The following is a 20,475-nucleotide window of genomic DNA, read 5'->3' as shown; positions in this document are numbered from 1 at the left end:
GCACTGGTTGTGGTTGATCAGACCAGTGCGATCTCGAGGCCCTCTCCACCAAGATAATCTTTTTTGAGCACCTGAGAGGCTATAACCATCTACTGCCAACTTCAATGGTCCTGCATAGTGCATTCCGCCCTCACTTCAAGCAATCCTCCACTACGTCTTCGTACTTGGCTCGATTCCTCTCTGTGGCCTCGTCCATCTGTTCTTCCCCCGGAGCTGCGAGCTGCAGCATGGCCACCTGTCTTGATGGCTCTGACAGCATTTCTGGCCGAAGTGTGGTCAAGGTAATGGACTCTGGGAATTGAATATAATTCCCTCAGGTCAACCTCCAGCTGCCAGTTCTTTGCTGCAACACAGAGCTAGCGTTCAAAAAAAGGGCTCAGTATTTTCAGCGGTGGATTAACCCTCATTTGATGCTCTGTGTGTGGGACTGAGTCTAAATAAACGACCGTGTGTGAATTCATGGTGATGAAGGAACATGTCACCCTGTGCAACAGTATGACTCACTGATGTGTTGGAGCTCTGAGGTTCAGAGGGATCGGATATATCAGGCTTTTTATACACACACTACACCTGTGAGGAGGAGACACTCACTGTTTGTCTGGCTCTGCACATGGAATTCGTTGATGAGAAGAAAAATGCAGTGCTTCACCAGACCCATCCTTTAAAAAATGTACAGGCAATTATCAGCAGAAGGCAAATAAAGTATAAAAGATAACATTATGTTATTGTATGTTATTTTGTATGGTATAACACATGATTTGTGAATTATTGTCACTAATACATTCATGTGAAAGTGGAGTCCACTGTTGTTGTACACTAGTAGTAGTAGTATATTTTTATTCAGTCATAAAAACATTATTATATTACACACATAGTCAGCAGTCTATGTATACAGTGACTTAAAAGACACAGGCAGAGGCAAGGTGCTTATACATGCACTTCCTGAAACAATATGATTCAGTCAGTCAGCCACACACACATCCAACATTACTGTTTGACAGACCCACTAAAGGCAGAGTAGTAGTAGTTTATAATGCCAGATGGAATCTAACTTGCAATATGAAAGAGTGCCTTGGATCGTTGACTCAGAGCGACCACGTCCACATACTCCACAGCTTTCAGTCCCTGAGACACGCAAGCATGCCTCTGTCGCCCTCATGCCTTGATGTCTCAAGTAACCAAATGTTTTATTCAAGTGTTTGTAAAAAATAAACATGTTGTACACAATAGGGCAAGATTTTAGTTCGCAAATATTAATCACAGTCATCTGGCTTGTCCTCCATGAACGATCTCAACTCACTGGTTGATCAGCAGGATTCTGTAGTCGGTACCATCACTGACCGAATCACTGAGATAATGTGCGTCCTTGATAATGGAATTTAATATTCCTCCACTCTCTTCATCTAAAGAAAGTTTATTGGGAAAACACCTTTCATTCAAGAAATGCAGCTCAAAGTGCTTACCATACAATATAGATAAACTTGTGTTGATGTTTAAATTGAATTTCAAAGAAAAGGAAATAAAAAATTACATTAAAAAAATGTTACAATTATAGGAAGGACGTACCCAATAATTTATGGGGGTGTAACATAATGCTGCATAGTTGGACAGTCAGCTCTCTATTCGCTAGTTAACGAGCTGAAGAGGTTTAATCAGTGAGTGGGACTCTGCAGTCTGAACTGCAGCCAAGCACTAAACGATCTGGTGATTCAGTCTTTTTATTGAACTGATCCAAGTGATTCAGTACACTGAAAAGAACCATGATGCCCATAACTAGCATTGATCTTCCTGTCTGTCTCTCACCCACAGGTTTGCTTCGTGCGGGCTACTACGACATCCTCATTGACATCCACCTGTGCAGCTACGCCACAGCTCGCCTGATGATGAACAATGAGTACATTGTTCCCATGACGGAGGAAACAAAGAGCATCACCCTGTTCCCCGACGAGGAGAAGAAACACGGCCTGCCAGGCATCGGCCTAAGCACCTCTCTGAGACCCAGAATGCACTTCTCATCTCCGAGTTTTGTCTGCGGGACCGGCTCATTGTATCGTAACAACGGCAGCAGTGGCTCAGGAGACTGTTTCCAGTACAGCCCTGAATTCCCCTTAGATATACTGAAAGTTAAAACCATTGAGATGCTGACAGAGGCGGTGCGGGAGGGAAGCATGCACGTGCGCGATCCAATAGGGGGCAGCACCGAGTTCCTCTTCGTCCCCCTCATCAAGCTCTTCTACACCATGCTCATCATGGGAGTTTTCAAAAATGGGGATCTGAAGAACATCCTCCAGCTGATCGAACCGTCTGTGTTCTCTGAAAGACGGGAGGGGAAGGAGGAGATTCACAAGGACAAGATGAAGGAGGTGGAGAATGAAGGAGAGGATGGAGGGAGGAACATGCCAAAAGAAGGACTGTTACAGATGAAGCTGCCAGAGCCTGTAAAACTCCAGGTAAACACTCACTGTCTTTTGCAGAGTAGTCAAATAGCTCAAAATAGTTTTAACATTTCAGTAACATATTTCAGTAACATATTTCAGTAACATATTTAAGTAACGTTTGTGGAGATCCATTCAGTGTTTTTCATGTAATCCTCCTGAAAAACAAACCAATATTCAGAAAGAATTCCTGCCCTCTCATTACATCCCCTTGTCATGTTTCTCTCCCAAAAGTTTCACTAACCTTCAAAAAAGAATAAAAAAAACCCAACACTGATTAAGAATTGTTGCATCCATAGCTATTTGTGAAAATTCAGCGCAAACACCGCGTAACGTAGTCATTGACCACTCTTGGTGTATGTGACGTGGCTTTATGGAAGCCATTAGTACAAAACTGTAAACGCTACATTCTGGATGCATTGTATTATTTACTTGAAGAATTGAAAATGATCTCAAAATAATATTAGGATTCATTATGAAATATCATACTCCAGCTTCATCAAACAGTCCACCATGGTTTAGTTGATTGGGGACTGTAAATGGTTGATCTTTATTGATCACTAAACTAACCTCAATAGGCTACATGCAACTCAAAACACGGCAGCACTTCCTGCTGGCCTCTCCACTTTTCAGCTCTGTCTCTGTGAGCTTTGCTCACGTGTCTCTGTCCGTGCATCTCGGTCCTTGTGTCTCCGTGGGACGGCTCAGCTGCTGCCTTTTAAACCTGAGGACCAATCAGCTAACAGCTCTCACTTGATTGATCCTCTGGTACAGGTGAAGGTGCTCTCCCAGCCCCCTCACCTCCACAGTCTCCACCCCCTCTGAGACTCCTAAACATGAGCAGTATAGAGAATGGATGGATGGATGGAGATGATCATGATGCAACAGACCTCAATCTCACAACATTTGAATGACTAGGGTTGGGGTAAGGGGGCTAGGGAATGCATAAATGCCAATGAGTGTCTTCACCAAGATTAAAGTATAAATGTGTTTGTGTGTGTGCGAGTGTGTATGTGTGTAATACAAATGAAAAACAAAACAGACCAACAAAAATCAAAGTGACCGAGCTAAAAACATCATCCATTTGTTTGAGATAGTTACAGATTCACAGTTTAGGCTTGTTTTGTTTTAGCAATTGGAAACTTACAGTTTAAAACGTTTTAGTTACTTTTCAATAGACAGTGGCACTAAACCTTGACAACAGAGGGATGTACTGTACCCTACATTTTACACCTTTTTCATACCTATTTGAGATTTTCAACATAATGTTCACATCTCTTGTGACTGAATGTATCTATCATCTGTTGTGCAGATGTGCCACGTGCTGCAGTACCTGTGTGACTGTCAGGTGCGTCATCGTATCGAGGCAGTGGTGGCCTTCTCTGATGACTTTGTGGCCTGTCTCCAAGACAACCAGCGGTTTCGCTACAACGAGGTGATGCTGGCGCTCAACATGTCTGCCGCCCTCACTGCCAAGAAGACCAAAGAGTTCAGATCACCTCCACAGGAGCAGGTAAGAAGAGCGCAGAAGTAAAGTTAGACCGGGCTGGAGGACAGAAGAGCAGAGAAAGACACACGTGGAGACACATTGAATAAAGGATCCCAGATCAAGAATATATTCACCTCAAGTAATGATATAAGTTCCAGTTTTCTCCCATTGAATGTAACTTGTTGTGCCGCTTTGGCTCCTGCTGCTCATGGAGACATTTGTTACTTTAATGCAGCCTCATAGCATCTTCGCAAAACAGCCAATACAATGGTGGAAACATGCTCGGATCATCCCTCTGCAACTTAGGTCCAAATGAATGTTGGATTTCCATGATGGAGCAACAGTATGTAATGAACACCTCCATGTGTCCCTGCAGATCAACATGTTGCTGAACTTTAAGGACGAGAAGCAGGAGTGTCCCTGTCCTGAATACATCCGAGAGCAGCTGCTCGACTTCCATGAAGACCTGATGAGACACTGTGGTAAACAACCCTAAACCGAACCTCTAATCAAAGATATCTGTCTACTGCAGTCTGTGTTTATTCCCAAAAATTATACAGCATGGACCGTGCACTGATTTCTCCATCCTGTCAGGTATAGAGTTGGATGAGGACAGAGGGATGCACAGTGACAGCGACTTCACCATTCGAGGTCGACTCCTGTCGCTGGTGGAGAAAGTGGCTTATCTGAAGAAGAGGATGGCCAACCTGCCGAAGGAGAAGCAAGACAGGAAGCCCAGTAAGTCCTGCACACCATCTCGTACATAGACAGACAGACGGATGGGCAGGTTGACAGATAGCATAGAGGGACATTTGATTCAGTAACCTCACTGTTGCTACTGTCTGATGATGTAATCATGTAAAATGTAGTGAGTAAATCCAGACTCTTCGAGATTAATCTTTAAGATTATCTTCGGGACAAAGGTTACAACGATTGGAAAATAATCCCAAAATAATCTATCAGACTGTGTGTGGGTATAATCCTGACAGAGGGACTCAGCTATCATCACTTTACTCGGATTTGTTATTTAACAATGAATTGATGTTAACAAGCAAAGTCAAAGACACACACACATAAATGCAATCTCTCTCTCTCTCTTGCGCTTCTACTTTCTTCACGTGTGTGCTACCTCATGCACTTACAGCCCTGTGGTCAGATGGAAAGTAAATGCATGCCGAAGCACTTTTTCAGAACTGTTAGACTTCACATCTAATATGTGAACATGTTGCACAGGGTGACATGTTCCTTCATCACCATGAATTCACACACGGTAGTGTATTTAGACTCAGTCCCACACACAGAGCATCAAATGAGGGTTAATCCACCGCTGAAAATACTGAGCCTTTTTTGAATGATCGTGTCTCAGTTATGTTCCAGATGAACACACAAACAGTCACATGGTATCAGGAGAGTTTGCTTGTGGTTTGTTAAAAAGAATCATCACTGAGTTTATAACCAACTTGCTTCACTTTATTATTTGTAAGAGCGAGGAGGTGAAAGTGGAAAAAATGTGAATCACCTGTCCCCCTCTGTATCTACAGGTACACTGCAGCAGCTAATTTCAGATACGATGGTCCGCTGGGCTCAGGAGTCGGTTATTGAGGATCCAGAGCTGGTCAGAGCCATGTTTGTTCTGCTGCACCGTCAGTATGATGGCATCGGAGGACAGGTTGGTGTGTGTGTGTGTATGTGTGTGTGTGTGTGTGTGTGTGTATGTGTGTGTGTGTGTGTGTGTGTGTATGTGTGTGTGTGTGTTCATTCAAATTGATGGTCATCACATATTTAACAACTAGTAATGTACTTCCATTAGTCTTCCAAAGTATCATACACACTACATGTTTAGCTCTCTACCTTTATACAACTGAGCTTGTCTTCAAAAGGAAAATAAATAACTTGAAATGAAATAATGAAGAATGTTTAACCGTCATGTGCAAGAAACAATGTAACTGATTGGAGAAATCGTAACATGGACGAAGAATGAATTTGATTGAACATTAGAGAAAGTGATGAGCAACTGTCCTGTTCAGTCAGTGTTTGTCTCTGTCTGTGAAGGTGCGGGCTCTTCCTAAGACCTACACTATAAATTCAGTGTCCATCGAGGACACCATCAACCTGTTGGCTGCCCTGGGTCAGATCAGATCTCTGCTGAGCGTCCGCATGGGAAGAGAGGAGGAGAAACTCATGATCCGTGGGCTGGGGTGAGGACAGACACATGTTGGTCAGACTATATTTGTATTTTACTTTTTATTCTCAGGGGATTTACTCCTCTGCTCCTCTCTTCTTCTTTCTTCTCAATCACTAACTCCCCATTTGACTGGGAATCTGAAGACTGGGCAGATATCTGCACTGAAGATAATTTGCTAAAACTCTACTTATGTCTTAATCTCAAGATGTCCATGTATACTTATTGTGGTTTTTATTTAGTATTTGGCTCAAAGACAATTGTATTTTTGCATGTATACTGTAAGCCTCCAGGATAAAGGTCACCAAATGACTTGTTAGTATTAATATAACTTCTTGGTTTAATCTTTTTACTGTGTCAGTCACTTGCTATAAACCTGTTGAGAGGAACAGTGACCTGTGAACTCCTAATTCTTCCTGTGCAGTGATATCATGAACAACAAGGTGTTTTACCAGCATCCTAACCTGATGAGAGCTCTGGGGATGCACGAGACGGTCATGGAAGTCATGGTCAACGTGCTCAGTGGAGGAGACTCAAAGGTATGAAGTATGTTGATGCTGCAAAAAAGGTTTTTACATACTAAAAAAATTTAAATACTGCTAAAGCTGGATCAAAGTTTCAATGAAACCAGGATGCTGAACAGCTTTAATCTGTGCAGGAGGCTACAGAGCAACAACAATTAAAAAAAAAATGTCTTCTGCCTTTTCAAACTTTTTTTTTGGTGAGTGATTCTTGTGCAATAACTCTTTACATGATGTTTGTGTTTTTTTACAGGAGATAACCTTTCCTAAAATGGTGGCCAACTGCTGTCGGTTTCTCTGTTACTTCTGTCGAATCAGTCGTCAGAACCAGAAGGCCATGTTTGATCATCTCAGCTACCTGCTGGAGAACAGCAGCGTCGGACTCGGTGTGTGTGTGTGTGTGGGGGGGCTTTACCATGCTGCTACTGTTATGTTCCACAATATGTAACAGACACAATGTAGACTGTGTAGGTAATTGTGTGCAGGCATTCAGGGTTGGCAACTTAATTCTATAATTTTTGTCACCTTCCTAAGACAAGTGCTGCAGTGTGAAAGTCTCACCCAACGAGATGCGGTGTAGAGCGGGTCGTCCACTATTTAGAAGGTCGGCGGTTCTATCCCCGTCCCCAATTCTGTGTGTCAAGGAAGATACTGAACCCAATGCCATCAGTGTGTGATTGATGTGTGATGCACTGTGTGAATGTGTGTGTGAATTAAAACTGTAGACAGTACGTAGACATAGACCATTACAATACAATTGATCAATTCACTTCAGACGAAGTGGCACAAGTCAGCAGAGGGATACACACAAAATAAGATGTCAATACAAAGTATATGCACCAGCTTTAATTTGAGTTAGCTTACATCGATATACAGGGTTTTTCCTGCATAGAGAACTGCTCGTGCCGCCTCCACACCCTGGCAAAATTCTTGTACAGAAGCCGCTTACAATGTGCATGGCTCCCTAGGTGTCTGCCCGGGGCTTGGTGGCGCAGTGCCCGGGCCGTGCAGACTCAGGTTCAGGCAGTGGAACTATCTAGGTCCCTGGATCTGTGCCATGGGTCCTAGCCCTGGCTCTATGCACGCTGCTTGGGAAAGTGGAGCTATACATTGCTCCCTGGGTGTCTGCCCTGTGCCAGTGTTTTTCTTCGTGTGTGTGTGTGTGTGTGTGTGTGTGTGTGTGTGTGTTTGTAAATGCTCACAGACAACATTGGATGTTTAAACAGTCTCTGCTAGTGATACAAATGTGTAGCAGAGGAATATATATACATATACATATATTGTGATTTAATTAATACATTTTTGCAATATGAGCCACAGCTTAACCAGTCATTCATCAGCATCAGGACGATGTTATAATGAAATGGCATTATTACAATAATGATTGGGGTATTTACAGCATGTGCAGTATATGCATCACTGGTGCAATGCTTTCCATTTGTTAAAGACCCCCTCTACTCTTATCCTCTCCTCTCTTCCTCCTCTCCTCTCCTCAGCATCTCCATCCATGCGAGGCTCTACTCCTCTCGATGTGGCTGCAGCATCCGTCATGGATAACAATGAGTTGGCCCTGGCTTTGAGAGAGCCAGACCTGGAGAAGGTGAGGGGACAAACAGACACTCAGACCAAAAGTACCACTGGTTGGTTGCAAGGACTAAATCAACCAGTAAAGTTTCATCCTGGGAGAGGGATCCCTCTCATGTGGCTCTCGCTGAGGTTTCTTTGTTTTTTCCCCTATTTATAGGATCTTTTTGGTAGTTTTTCCTTACTCCTGTTGAGGGTTAAGGGCAGAGAATGTTGCACCTTGTTAAACCCTCCATGAGATAAATTGTGATTTGTGAATATGGGCTATACAAATCAAAGTTAAAGGTACAGTCTGTAGAATTTAGTGATATCTAGTGTAGGAACTGCATGTTGCAGCTGAACACCCCTCACCTCACCCTCTCCTTCCAAACATGAAAAAGAACCTGTGGTAGCTTCAGTTTTCATAAAAACTCAAAAGGTGTTTAGTTTGTCCAGTCTGGACTAATGTAAAAAAACATGGTGGCCTCTGTAGAGAGGGTCCCCTCAATGTAAATATAAAGTATTTAAATATAAAGGGCCTTTTCTGGGCTAAAGAAAACTACAATTCATACAATTTAGATGAAATGAACTAGTGAAAACATCATGAGGATTATTCTACATTACATTTCTGCCAATAGATCCCTTTCACCTAAATCTTACACACTGGACCTTTAATTGATTGATTGATTGATAAAATTCACTGTTGCTGTCTAAAACCCCAAAAAGGTGATGTATTTATCATTTACAATGTACGCACTTGATAATACTAAATATAACCAATTGTTCCAAATGTATGAGTTCACGACAAGTGCAGTTTTATTCGTTTCCTTTGCCACACCATTCACACATTCATCTGTGCAGATTGTTTTTGAACTTTCCAGATGAAACTGATCATAAAAACATTCTACTTGTCACTTGTGTGCAGGTGGTGCAGTACCTGGCCGGCTGTGGGCTGCAGAGCTGTGTGATGCTGGTGCGTAAAGGATACCCTGACATTGGCTGGAACCCTGTGGAGGGGGAGCGCTACCTCGACTTTCTGCGCTTTGCCGTCTTCTGCAATGGTGAAAACAGAATCCTGTTCAATTCACAATTCCATTTTTTCATGAGTGACATAATGACTCAGATTGTTTTCTACTGACAACTGTCTTTGTTAGAGCAGCATGTGTCTGAAATCAGCATGGTGTCACCTCTGCTGCTCTCCTGTTCAGGCGAAAGTGTGGAGGAGAATGCCAATGTTGTGGTGAGGCTTCTGATTCGCCGACCGGAGTGTTTTGGCCCTGCTCTTCGGGGTGAGGGTGGCGATGGTTTGTTGTCAGCGATGGAGGAAGCCATTAAGATATCCCAGGATTCCTCCAGGGATGGTCCTTCTCCGACATCTGAGAGCAGCAAATCGCTGTAAGTAATCTGTTGTTTCTTTCTTTGCTCTTCCAGTGTTGTGTTTATGACTGTAGGGAGGGGACAAACTGTATTGACAGTTATAATGTCTTTTGGATTTAACGTTATCTACATTTGTGAGGATCTCATTACTGCTCACGTGCTCAGTAAATCATTATGCAGGATAGAAACACTGTCATATGTTGCCTCGTCTTATTAACCAGGTTCTTCTGTATCAATAATACCAACTGTAGTGTGCTGATGTCTTTCACTGCCTCCTTTCATCACCTTCATGACAATGTTAGTGGGAATTTCATTATTAATGATTTTATGTTGGCCAAGGGAAAAGAAGGAAGCTCCAATGCTTCTCGTGGAAGCATGTAGAGAGAAACACCTACCACCGACTTTATTTACTAGCACAATAAAAAAAACACATAAAAAATGACCAGATAATAAATAATATATAGTGCACTGGGAGGCAGAGAGGCTTTCTTAAGGCCTGTATGTTTGTAATGGAATTCCACAAAAATAGAAAATACATGGAGTAAAGGATTTGGATACCAATGACAACAGACTGATAATAGCATACTATAAAAACAACAAGAATGGCATTCAGGAGAGTCCAACATGCACCTTAAGTTCAATCAAGCTGCTTCTGTTTAATGTCTTCCAGTCTCCTCTGACCCATACTGCATTCTTCAAAGGTTCAAAAGGTTCAAAGGTTTTATTTGTCATCTGCACAACAGATACAGCGTACATGTTGGCAATGAAAATCTTAAATCCCAGGCACCTCAAGCAACTCAACATGCAAGTGTCATAAAATAAGAGTAACTACAAATACAAATAACACACACTAGTGCAAATGAAACAATAAGTACAAATGTCAGTACTAGTGCAAAAAAATTAAACATTATAAGGTGCAAAAAAATAAAATAAAACATTATAATAAAATAATAAAACATTATAAGGTGCTAAAATGAGATATATACATATCAGGATTTAGCAGCAGTTATGGGGAGGTATGGACAGATATGAATTATTGCACTCATTATATTTTTATATTGTATGGAAATATGATGAATAGAAACGACAATGACAGAATGAGAATTATTGTAAACTAAATAAATAAATATAAATTTTTGCTTATGAATAATATAATGTGTGTAATCCATCCAGTCGTTGTTGTATAATCCTGCTAACTACCAGACCAATAAACCACAGACAAACCCAGATAATAACATCAAGATTAAAGGAAAAGGATAATGTGTATGTGTGATTGACATGCACGTGTGTGTGTGTGTGTGTGTGTGTGTGTGTGTGTGTAGCAGTGACATGCTGGAGGAAGAGGAAGATGACACCATCCACATGGGGAATGCCATCATGACCTTCTATGCTGCTCTCATTGACCTACTAGGTCGCTGCGCTCCTGAGATGCATGTGAGTGACACCGCTCGCACAACACACACACACACACACACACACACACACACACGCATACTGTACATGGTCACACTAAAATACCTTCTTCTCCATCAGTTGATCCACGCTGGTAAAGGAGAAGCGATCCGTATCAGAGCCATTCTGAGGTCTCTCATTCCGATTGAAGACCTAGTGGGAGTCATCAGCATCCCGTTCTCAATGCCCAACCTGGCTAAAGGTGAACAAACCCACCGACACCAACCACAACCGATGTGCATAAACCACTTTGACCTCGGGATCTTTAACCTTGTGTGTGCATGTGTGTGTTCATGCCTGTGCGTTCATAGATGGGATGGTGGTGGAGCCAGACATGTCAGCTGGATTTTGTCCAGACCATAAAGCAGCCATGGTGCTGTTCCTGGACCGGGTCTATGGTATAGAAGACCAGAATTTCCTACTCCACCTGCTGGAAGTCGGTTTCTTACCAGATCTGAGAGCTGCTGCCTCTCTGGACACTGTGAGCGCCCGTGTGTGTGTGTGGGTCTTTGCCCTGTGTGCATGTGTGTGTGTGTGTGTGTGTGTGTGTTTACGTGCATGCGTTTTTGTGTGTGTGCAGCTGTGACTTCTTTCAGCTAAATTAGCTGTTTGCTCTTTGACATTTCCTTCAAACTAAACCAGTAAATATTTTGACATATCAACAATGGTTCAATTGATTGATTGATGGAGCCACAATTTCAATCTGCCTCTTACTTACCAGGAATAGCTGAGAATCTAAAATGTAAAAAGACATGAAAATCTCCTGAGCTTGTTCACACACTAATGTGATTGATGACGAACTCAACATGTTTAGTCTAAGTCGTGTGTGGGTTGTCATGTTGTTTAATTTCATACTGTAGCAGGACTTTTACTTGTACATTAACCATAGACTGTATGACATTAACTCACAAACACATCTTGCTCCTCTTTAATCACATTGCCCTGACTAGTATTTTCCTGAAACGCCACCAACTCTTGCACTTGTCTCTGTATTCGTGTCAGGTTGCTCTCAGTGCCACAGACATGGCCCTCGCCCTCAACAGGTATCTGTGCACAGCTGTGTTGCCTCTCCTGACTAAATGCGCACCACTGTTTGCGGGGACAGAGCCGTTTGCCTCACTGATTGACTCCCTCCTCCACACGGTGTACCGCCTGTCCAAAGGCTGCTGCCTCACCAAGGCCCAGAGGGACGCCATAGAGGAGTGTCTGCTGGCTGTTTGTGGGTAAGACTGGAATTCAAATGGGCTGTTGTAATGAAGACATTTGTATGTGAGAGTTGTTAGAATGCCACAGTGTGAACTAGAATGGCACATTCCTCTGACAAAGCCCAACAGTCCCCTTATGAAACATCATTTAAATTCACGAGATGCAGATTTCTCTTTGGATTTGCACCAAATCGCACACAGTCATACCTATCAGTCCCCTTAACATGCCTGATTTTTTTTCTTCAATGTCTATTTATTTTATCTATGACAAAATCAACAAAAAACAAAAATGTTGAAAAGCACCCCAATCGCACAATGTTAAAGAAAGTGAAAAAAATCTAACCTCCTGGGCAAAACTAATTACTGCTAATGGATGTTGAGAAAACAATGTAAGACACTAACAAGTCAAATGGGGGAGAGAACAGAAACAGATGGGACCATGTATAACTCACTCATTGATTCTAATTGAACTGTGGCCGCCGCTATCAATAGCAACTCACCTTATTACAGCTGCAGTTTGGATTCACTCACAACAGAATCCATGAACACGAGCCACACTGCAGCGTTTTGACTTTAGTCATTTTAACTCTGCTTTGTGGGCACCACCACAGCTCTGAAACTCTGGACTGCTTTGGATTCAACTTGCTGATTACCGTTTCATTTCTTTAATTATTCATTCATGATGCTTGTTCCTTCCATCGATGCATTTTAGCCCAGCAGTTTCTCTTTGTGTTTTGTTGTAATGTGACTATTTTCAGGTTGAGCTTATGATTTTGTAAACTAGGTTTTTACACTGCTCGTTCCGCATTGCTTCTTCTGTGCCGACGCAATTAGCCAACCAATGTGTGTCATCTCAATAATGTGCAGTAAGCTGAGACCCTCCATGATGCAGCATCTGCTGAGGAGGCTGGTGTTTGATGTTCCCCTCCTTAATGAACACACCAAGATGCCTCTAAAGGTGAGAAACATCAGTTATGTCTTGTTTTTATGCTACCATTTATGATCCACACATTTCTAATGATGTGTTCCCTCAGCATAGATCCAACTTGATATTTTGATCACAATCCTTTTTGACACTCAAGAGACTTTGTTTGTGATTTTGTGGCTCTGGCTGCTGCCCTTTAGTTCAAATGTTTAATGAACCCTTCTTAACTTCCCCAGCTGTTGACCAATCACTATGAGCGTTGCTGGAAGTATTACTGCCTGGTTGGAGGCTGGGGCAACTTTGGAGCTGCGTCAGATGAGGAACTTCACCTCTCCAGGAAACTGTTCTGGGGAATATTTGACGCTCTGTCATACAAGGTGAGGCTTTTAGGAAACAAGTGAATGCCTAAGGGGTTTTCACGATTTTGAGTTTCACCTCCATTTGTTAAAGATGTATCTACACCCCAATTTGTCAATCAGGGTTACTATAGTCATGTTTTAGTCTCTAAGTCCAAGCTGAGATAACGCCGATGACATCACTGTGACTTCATGAGAATTACTTCCTCAGATGTGCTTTAAATATTTTTAAACAGCGAGCTTATTTTTGAAATTCATATCAACCAAATGTTCAAACTCTTTAGATGTAAGCATTTTCAAGGTCATTTATAATGGCTGTAGTTTTTTATATGAGTTTTATGACCTTTCACAATGTTTGTTTGCCCCTTGCTGTAACTGCACATGCTGTGATATAAATCACAAAGCGGCAAAGTAAACAGCCAGTCTTGTTGTGCCGCTTCAGTTGTACAGGTAAACCATATCAGAGATCGGGGCCATTAGTGGAGCAACCTACTGCTCAACATAAAGAAAACATCTCATCACTCTGACTATTAGGGTTTCTGTGTCATGGAATTAATCATTCTATTATGTGAACACATAAATATGTGACTCAGACAGCACCAGAGATGAACCTGCAGCGAGAGCAGTGCTGTCTAATGTGTAAAGCAGCTCACTCTGTCTGTGTCTCCGCGATCCAGCGCTATGACCAAGAGCTGTTTAAGCTGGCGCTGCCATGTCTCAGTGCTGTGGCGGGCGCCCTCCCCCCAGACTACATGGAGTCTAACTACATGGTCATGATGGAGAAACAGTCGTCCATGGACTCAGAGGGAAACTTCACTCCTCAGCCTGCAGACACTTCCAAGTAAACAAGACTTTTAGAAAATGTAAACAGGAAATTAGTCAAACAAAGGACCAGAGCATTGTCTAGTTTGTATATTGATTTTAAAAAATAATAATAAAGTCCAGTAACAAATAGAAATGTTTAAACATTCACTGTTATTTTAATTAGATCAATATTTGATGAGACTTTGCAACAAGAGACAGCTCATGTGTGACCGTGAACTTTTCTGTCATCATCAGTGTGACCGTCCCAGAGAAACTGGACTACTTCATCAGCAGATATGCAGAGCACAACCATGAAAAGTGGTGTATAGAAAAGGTAAGGAGTGAGAAGTCCAACATCGTGCTCATCCTGTTGCTGATTATTTTTAAAGACGTCGCACTAGTTTGAATTTTGAAATATCCTTTTCTGTATATTGGACAGTTTTCCAGCGGCTGGTCGTATGGAGAACAGTTATGCGAAATCAGCAAGAGCCACCCTTTACTGAAACCATACAAAGGCCTCTCTGAGAAGGTAGTGTGCATGAAACAGGCAGGAAGACCTGACGGTGGTCAAGTGTCTCTGATGTCCACACCGGTTACAGCAGCTGGCCTCATGTCACTCTTTTACAAAATATAATCAATTTGATTGACTTGATTTGGTCGATTGATTTTAATATTGATTGCAAAACCCTTAACTGAAGCCTGAAATCACTGCTGAAGAACGATGTGTGTCTTTTTAAATCTCCACGCTGGCAACGGCTGTAATTGGAGACATTAAGCTTTGGGTTGTCTATCACTTCCATGGCACAAACAATAATTTGGACTCAAGGATGATTTGATTTAAATTTGGTGTATTCACTTTTTCTGACTAAATTCAGCACAAATGTCTGATTGGAAAAAAATGAAAGGGTAGAGATGATCTGAGGTCAGCTTCACTGTGACATCATGATGTTCTGCAAATGCACTTTTATGGCTTTTTTTGACACATAATAGAAAAGTAGGACAGATTTTGATGATTTTTCCCGCAATCTGTGTAAAACTGCAAAGTGGTGAATCAGTTTTTCTAAGATACTGTAGAGGCATAGATTTGTATGGGTCTTTTTATAGACTTACTTTGAAACAACTTGCAGTGAGGCTGTCTTTATTCACTGTAAGCGTATGCCTCTAAAAATATCTGGAGAACTTTTGCAAAGCGAGCACTGGACCCTTTGTAGTGGATCAGTGAGGTTGTGTTGTGTTCTTGTAGGATAAAGAATCCTACTGCTGGTCAGTCAGAGAGTCTCTGATGACCATGCTGTCGTGGGGCTGGAGCATCGACAGGATCAGGGAGGGAGACCCTGCCAGCCTCCACAACAAGTCCCGGAGGATATCACAAGCCAGCCAGGTACACACTGATTCACACACACTAGCATACACACAATTACACTAACATGCAAAGGAGTTTCTGAAAATTATATTCATACAGAAAATCTCAAGAAAAGGTGACAGTAGCATTCGATGTATTTCTCTCCCACAGCTGTCTTTTGAAGGAAATGCAGCTTTCAGCCCGAGACCCATTGATATGAGCAATGTAACACTGTCCAGAGACATGCAGGTAGGCCCCTGTATACGCATGAAGAATAAAATGATAAACTGCATATGATCAAAAGAAATTAACTGTCCATTGAAGCACTGAAACAGAAGCTTTGGAGGATGAAGGGGTGAATGGAGATGTGCGTTTCAACAGAGTCACATATGTTTTATTTTGTGTTTGTGCAGTCTATGGCAGAGCTACTGGCAGAGAATTATCATAATATCTGGGCCAGGGAAAAGAAAACAGAGCTGGAAGCCAAAGGTAAATCTAACACATCCTAACACAATGTTTCCTGTGGAAATAAAATGTATTGTATGTATTTGCATTGTTTTTCTCAAACCACAATATAATACTTTCAGTTTGTCTGAATCAGGATATGACGATATGAAGTGAAAGGGCCATTAATAGAGTTAATATTTGAGTTTTAAGCTTGTTTTACACACTTTGGGGAAAGTATAGGTTATCTTTAGTATAGGTTATCTTTGCATTAGCATTTTTCCTTTATCCTTGTGGGATGTTGTTGTGTCCAGGTGGAGGAAACCATCCCCTTCTGGTTCCTTATGATACACTAACTGCCAAAGAGAAATCTAAAGACAGAGAAAAAGCACAAGACATCCTCAAGTTCCTTCAGATCAACGGCTACACTGTCTCCAGGTAGGAAATAGGCAAACACTCGACACACAAATTGGAAATAATGCAATATAATTTTCATGATGCTGATGTGATGCATGGCAGTCTGTCCCAAAGTCACATAATATAAACTTCATCAGTGCGTGTTTGTTCCAAAAGTCTTGGGATGTGTTGAATCGAAACTACCACAGAGAGGGTAAGAAGAGGATAGCCTATGCATCATGTTATTATGACAGTAAGCTTTTGAGATATAGTGATTGATGAAGGAAGATCTTCTGCACAGATGTCTGATGAAGATTTTATATTGGATGTTCACAGTGGTGGATAAAAGCATTAACTCGATGAGCCTCAGTCATCCGTACTCGAATATATGAGTTTATTACAACATGGATCTGTATACAGAGAAGATTCTTGGTCTAACCTTCATGCTGACAGCAAAACTCAAAAGCTTAAGGTACAATAGAAGCATTTCAGTATAATACCAAAAGGGAGGGAATAGATAGGAGTCTGTGTCACTGTAAGTTACGACAAGATGTCCGTTATCCTCATGGGATACAGACTGTTAAGGTTCACCTAATCGCACCACCAGAGGCAGGATGGCAACTCAAACACAAAACATGTTATCTAAAGCATGACTGCAGAGGCCTCAGACCTCTCATGTCCACCAGGAAACATAATTCAGTTCAGGCATAACATCATTTTAAAGGTATTAGAGTGAGCATAAGTAACACATTCCCTGATAGTGAAGTATTATTATGTATAATAGTAAATTATTATATTCACACTGTTAAATTAAAAAGGTACTTCTCTTAAATAAGTGCAACATCACAGGTGTTTGAAGGTGTTACCATGTTTGCCGGAGATCAGGCTCAGGATGTCTCAGGATCCTGTCATGGCTCAGGATCAGAGGGATGTGCCATTGTACAACTCAGAAATCCAGTTCAGACTGCGGCCAGCAGCAGGCTGAGGTTACTGCTGGAAGGGTCTGCACGGTCTGACATAACTACAGATTTAGTGATAATGATAAAGCCAAGCAGAGAATGACACCCTGTCTCTGTGCCACACCTACACTAGGCTAAATACACTCCAGTCCTATCTTTGTAATGCACAGAGAAAAAAATTATACTGTCTCATGTAAATGTAGCCAAAATGAAAAATAAGTGTCTTTCCCCAAAAAAATATCAGTCCATTCTGTTGACGTAATGTGTCTTGTTCCCAGAGGTGTAAAGTCACAGGAGCTGGACACTCCAGCTATAGAGAAACGATTTGCCTACACCTTCCTCCAGCAGCTCATCACATACGTGGACCAGGCCCACCAACACATGTTGGAGTTTGGTGAGACTCATCTGCTGTGGAATGAAAGATAAACATATGACAGTTCAGACATTAATATAATGGAATGTGCATGCAAGGTATTATTTATATAACTAAATCATGTTTATATTATACTATATTATTTAATCACGGTTATAATTTATGTAATGTATGTAATGTCTGAATTGACCTCAACAGAATATTTCAGACAAGGCCATTCAGATTGTTAGTGAACTTTACATTTGAACACTGACTCCCTGACACATCCTTTAAATAGTGGTTCATGGAATCAGAGCAAAACGCAGTCACCAACGACATCCAAGCTGTGAGAGACGTGCTCACAACTGGCTTCTGCTACTTATCCCACATGCAGCCTTACAACCAACAGGTTCAGAAGAATGAAAGATTTTCTAGCTTAAGCTCTTGCACAGGCCTAATATTTCAGGTCCCTCTATGATTTATGGTAGCCACAGATAATAGCTGTTTATCTGTTATAATCCATGTTCATGATTCAGGAAACAGTTTACTTTGAGTAGTGAGTGTGCTTCCCTTGGTGCTCTTGATGTGAGTGTCACCCTGTAATACCATCCTCGTCTTATCATGTGATCCTGTTCTGCTCCTCTGTTCATTTAGATCTGGGAACAAGAGTGAAGGGAGAGACGATTCCTCATGAGCAGCAGATTAAGTTCTTTGGAAAGGTCAGAACTCATCATCTGTTTTTGATTCATGAGTGTCAGTTGGGAAATTGGAAATGTTCATGTCTTATGCAAAGTTTTGAAAAAATTGTCTAATTAAAATTTAACACGGTCTTCAACATTCAAGTGGGGCTGCTGAGGCAACCACTGAAACTGACGGTGTGCTATACAACATTGTTATTGATCAATAAGTGTGCCAGCAGTATTCACAATAATCTCAAAGTGATTCAAATGTGACCTGATTATAGTGCCAGAGGATCACATCCCAGTCTGACAATCACTCAAAACATTAAAAACAAACTTGAATACTTGACCATACATCAGTGTGACAAGAACTACCTTAATGACAGAAACCATCTTTGGAAAATGTTTATTCAGCATGTACTTTTACATGGAAGAGGCAGGGGTTGGTGACCTGTACTGCATCCAGCCACCAGGGGGCGATATGGATGTTTCGGCTTCACTTCTACTCACTGTTAAACATTCTGTCCTTGAAGAGACAGAAAACAAAAAGGAAATTTCTAAAGACATAGTTTGGTCTGTTGACTTTTTCTGTTTCAAAACAGTACAGGAATAATTACACTATATGTTTCTGCTATTTAACCCACAGGTTGTCTTGCCATTGGTGGATCAGTACTTTAAAAACCACAGGCTGTACTTCCTGTCCACAGCCATTCATCCAATCAGCAGTGGTGGCCACGCCTCTAACAAGGAGAAGGAGATGGTGACCAGGTGAGTGTGGCAAAGGACACTGAGCCAGTGATGGCAGTGTCTCTGGGTATAGCACTTTAACTGTGGTAGTTTTGCTTAAATGACTAATATTTTGAATTGACAAAACATGTATGACAGTCATCAAGCTGTTGGACGTCTTAACACCAGGCTGTGAGACTTAATATACAATACCTTCTGCACTTTTCCCCTGGGTCTGTCTCATTTGATTATCTCTTATCTATTTCTCTGCTTCCCTCTCCACCTCCTCCTCTCTCCTTCCATTGTATCTTTCCAGTCTTTTCTGCAAACTGGGAGTTCTTGTCAGACATAGGATATCCTTGTTTGGTAAGGATGGTTTGTATGTCATGCTTTTTGGTTGGTGAGACATTACACAAGTGCTGTGTGTCAGACATTGTGCGGTATGAGTGGACTCATTACTCATGACATGCCAACCAAAGCAGGGGCTCAAACCTGTCACCTTTCAGGGAAGCTCCCCGTTAAGTCAAATTTTCATTTCTGTGATCTATGTAGATCTGACAAGTTTTTGAGTGAACACATGCATTCACAATTAGGTCGTAAAATTAGGTGTTCATATGTTAATATGTCCATGGAGGCTAACATTAGCTAGCATACTTGTTACTCCAAATTCCACTAGTATAACATTACTGACTTTAAGGCTCCGGGATGACTCCATTAACGCTACTTACATTATCATGCTACGATTATGACATAAGTTGATATTATTAGTGAGGCTAATTATGTCAAAATCATGGCATAATCGACAAACTTCTTTTAGGGTTTGTTTTTGGACAAGTTAATGATGTTTTATTAGTCCCACAACAAGGAATTTTGACCAGAGTCTAATAATAAGACAACAGTGTAGACATTTGGCTGAAGTGGACCAACATTATTTATGTTGGATGGAAAGCGTATTACTGTTGCCTATTTATGTTGCTTTAGAGGAGCAAATATCAAACTCACTGAGACAAAAGACCCAATCTAAATGACCTAAGTTGTGGTGTTAGGCAGTTGTAACAGCTGTAAAGAGGACCAACCAAATTCATTTCCCCCACCATCCTCATCACGCCCCTACACCCAGACCACCTAAGGGGTTTGCATCATTGTCGCCTTATCCACCCCTCATGAGTTTGCACCCGTGCAAAGGCTCTTTTCAATATTTGGTGGAAGAAATGAAGCATGATTGCAAACTACTCCTGGAAAATACATATTTCACTTTTAAAAAGAT

At 41.5% G+C, this 20,475-nt stretch overlaps 1 protein-coding gene across 16 annotated transcripts in view; it reads left to right on the top strand.

Moving 5' to 3' along the window:
- The window catches only part of ryr2a (ryanodine receptor 2a (cardiac)), a 153,422-nt gene that overhangs the window by 86,838 nt on the left and 46,109 nt on the right, over nucleotides 1-20,475 (top strand). For 8 of the 16 annotated variants that reach the window (XM_069517247.1, XM_069517242.1, XM_069517249.1 and 5 more), the window contains 28 exons: nucleotides 1,810-2,450; nucleotides 3,748-3,948; nucleotides 4,301-4,406; nucleotides 4,519-4,662; nucleotides 5,466-5,593; nucleotides 5,977-6,122; nucleotides 6,531-6,645; nucleotides 6,881-7,013; nucleotides 8,124-8,227; nucleotides 9,116-9,251; nucleotides 9,399-9,585; nucleotides 10,890-11,001; nucleotides 11,101-11,221; nucleotides 11,331-11,500; nucleotides 12,022-12,242; nucleotides 13,092-13,182; nucleotides 13,386-13,526; nucleotides 14,183-14,346; nucleotides 14,565-14,643; nucleotides 14,749-14,838; nucleotides 15,553-15,690; nucleotides 15,823-15,900; nucleotides 16,065-16,140; nucleotides 16,410-16,533; nucleotides 17,729-17,844; nucleotides 18,457-18,521; nucleotides 19,129-19,250; nucleotides 19,525-19,574. In XM_069517247.1, the coding sequence (XP_069373348.1) occupies nucleotides 1,810-2,450; nucleotides 3,748-3,948; nucleotides 4,301-4,406; nucleotides 4,519-4,662; nucleotides 5,466-5,593; nucleotides 5,977-6,122; nucleotides 6,531-6,645; nucleotides 6,881-7,013; nucleotides 8,124-8,227; nucleotides 9,116-9,251; nucleotides 9,399-9,585; nucleotides 10,890-11,001; nucleotides 11,101-11,221; nucleotides 11,331-11,500; nucleotides 12,022-12,242; nucleotides 13,092-13,182; nucleotides 13,386-13,526; nucleotides 14,183-14,346; nucleotides 14,565-14,643; nucleotides 14,749-14,838; nucleotides 15,553-15,690; nucleotides 15,823-15,900; nucleotides 16,065-16,140; nucleotides 16,410-16,533; nucleotides 17,729-17,844; nucleotides 18,457-18,521; nucleotides 19,129-19,250; nucleotides 19,525-19,574 (3,999 nt within the window). The remainder of the gene's footprint in view (nucleotides 1-1,809; nucleotides 2,451-3,747; nucleotides 3,949-4,300; nucleotides 4,407-4,518; nucleotides 4,663-5,465; nucleotides 5,594-5,976; nucleotides 6,123-6,530; nucleotides 6,646-6,880; nucleotides 7,014-8,123; nucleotides 8,228-9,115; nucleotides 9,252-9,398; nucleotides 9,586-10,889; nucleotides 11,002-11,100; nucleotides 11,222-11,330; nucleotides 11,501-12,021; nucleotides 12,243-13,091; nucleotides 13,183-13,385; nucleotides 13,527-14,182; nucleotides 14,347-14,564; nucleotides 14,644-14,748; nucleotides 14,839-15,552; nucleotides 15,691-15,822; nucleotides 15,901-16,064; nucleotides 16,141-16,409; nucleotides 16,534-17,728; nucleotides 17,845-18,456; nucleotides 18,522-19,128; nucleotides 19,251-19,524; nucleotides 19,575-20,475) is intronic. The other 8 variants (XM_069517248.1, XM_069517237.1, XM_069517246.1 and 5 more) reach the window with 2 other exon arrangements.

The sequence above is a fragment of the Paralichthys olivaceus genome, chromosome 21, assembly GCF_024713975.1.
Source record: "Paralichthys olivaceus isolate ysfri-2021 chromosome 21, ASM2471397v2, whole genome shotgun sequence".
Lineage (NCBI taxonomy): Eukaryota > Metazoa > Chordata > Actinopteri > Pleuronectiformes > Paralichthyidae > Paralichthys > Paralichthys olivaceus.
This window is presented reverse-complemented; position numbering and strand designations above follow the sequence as displayed.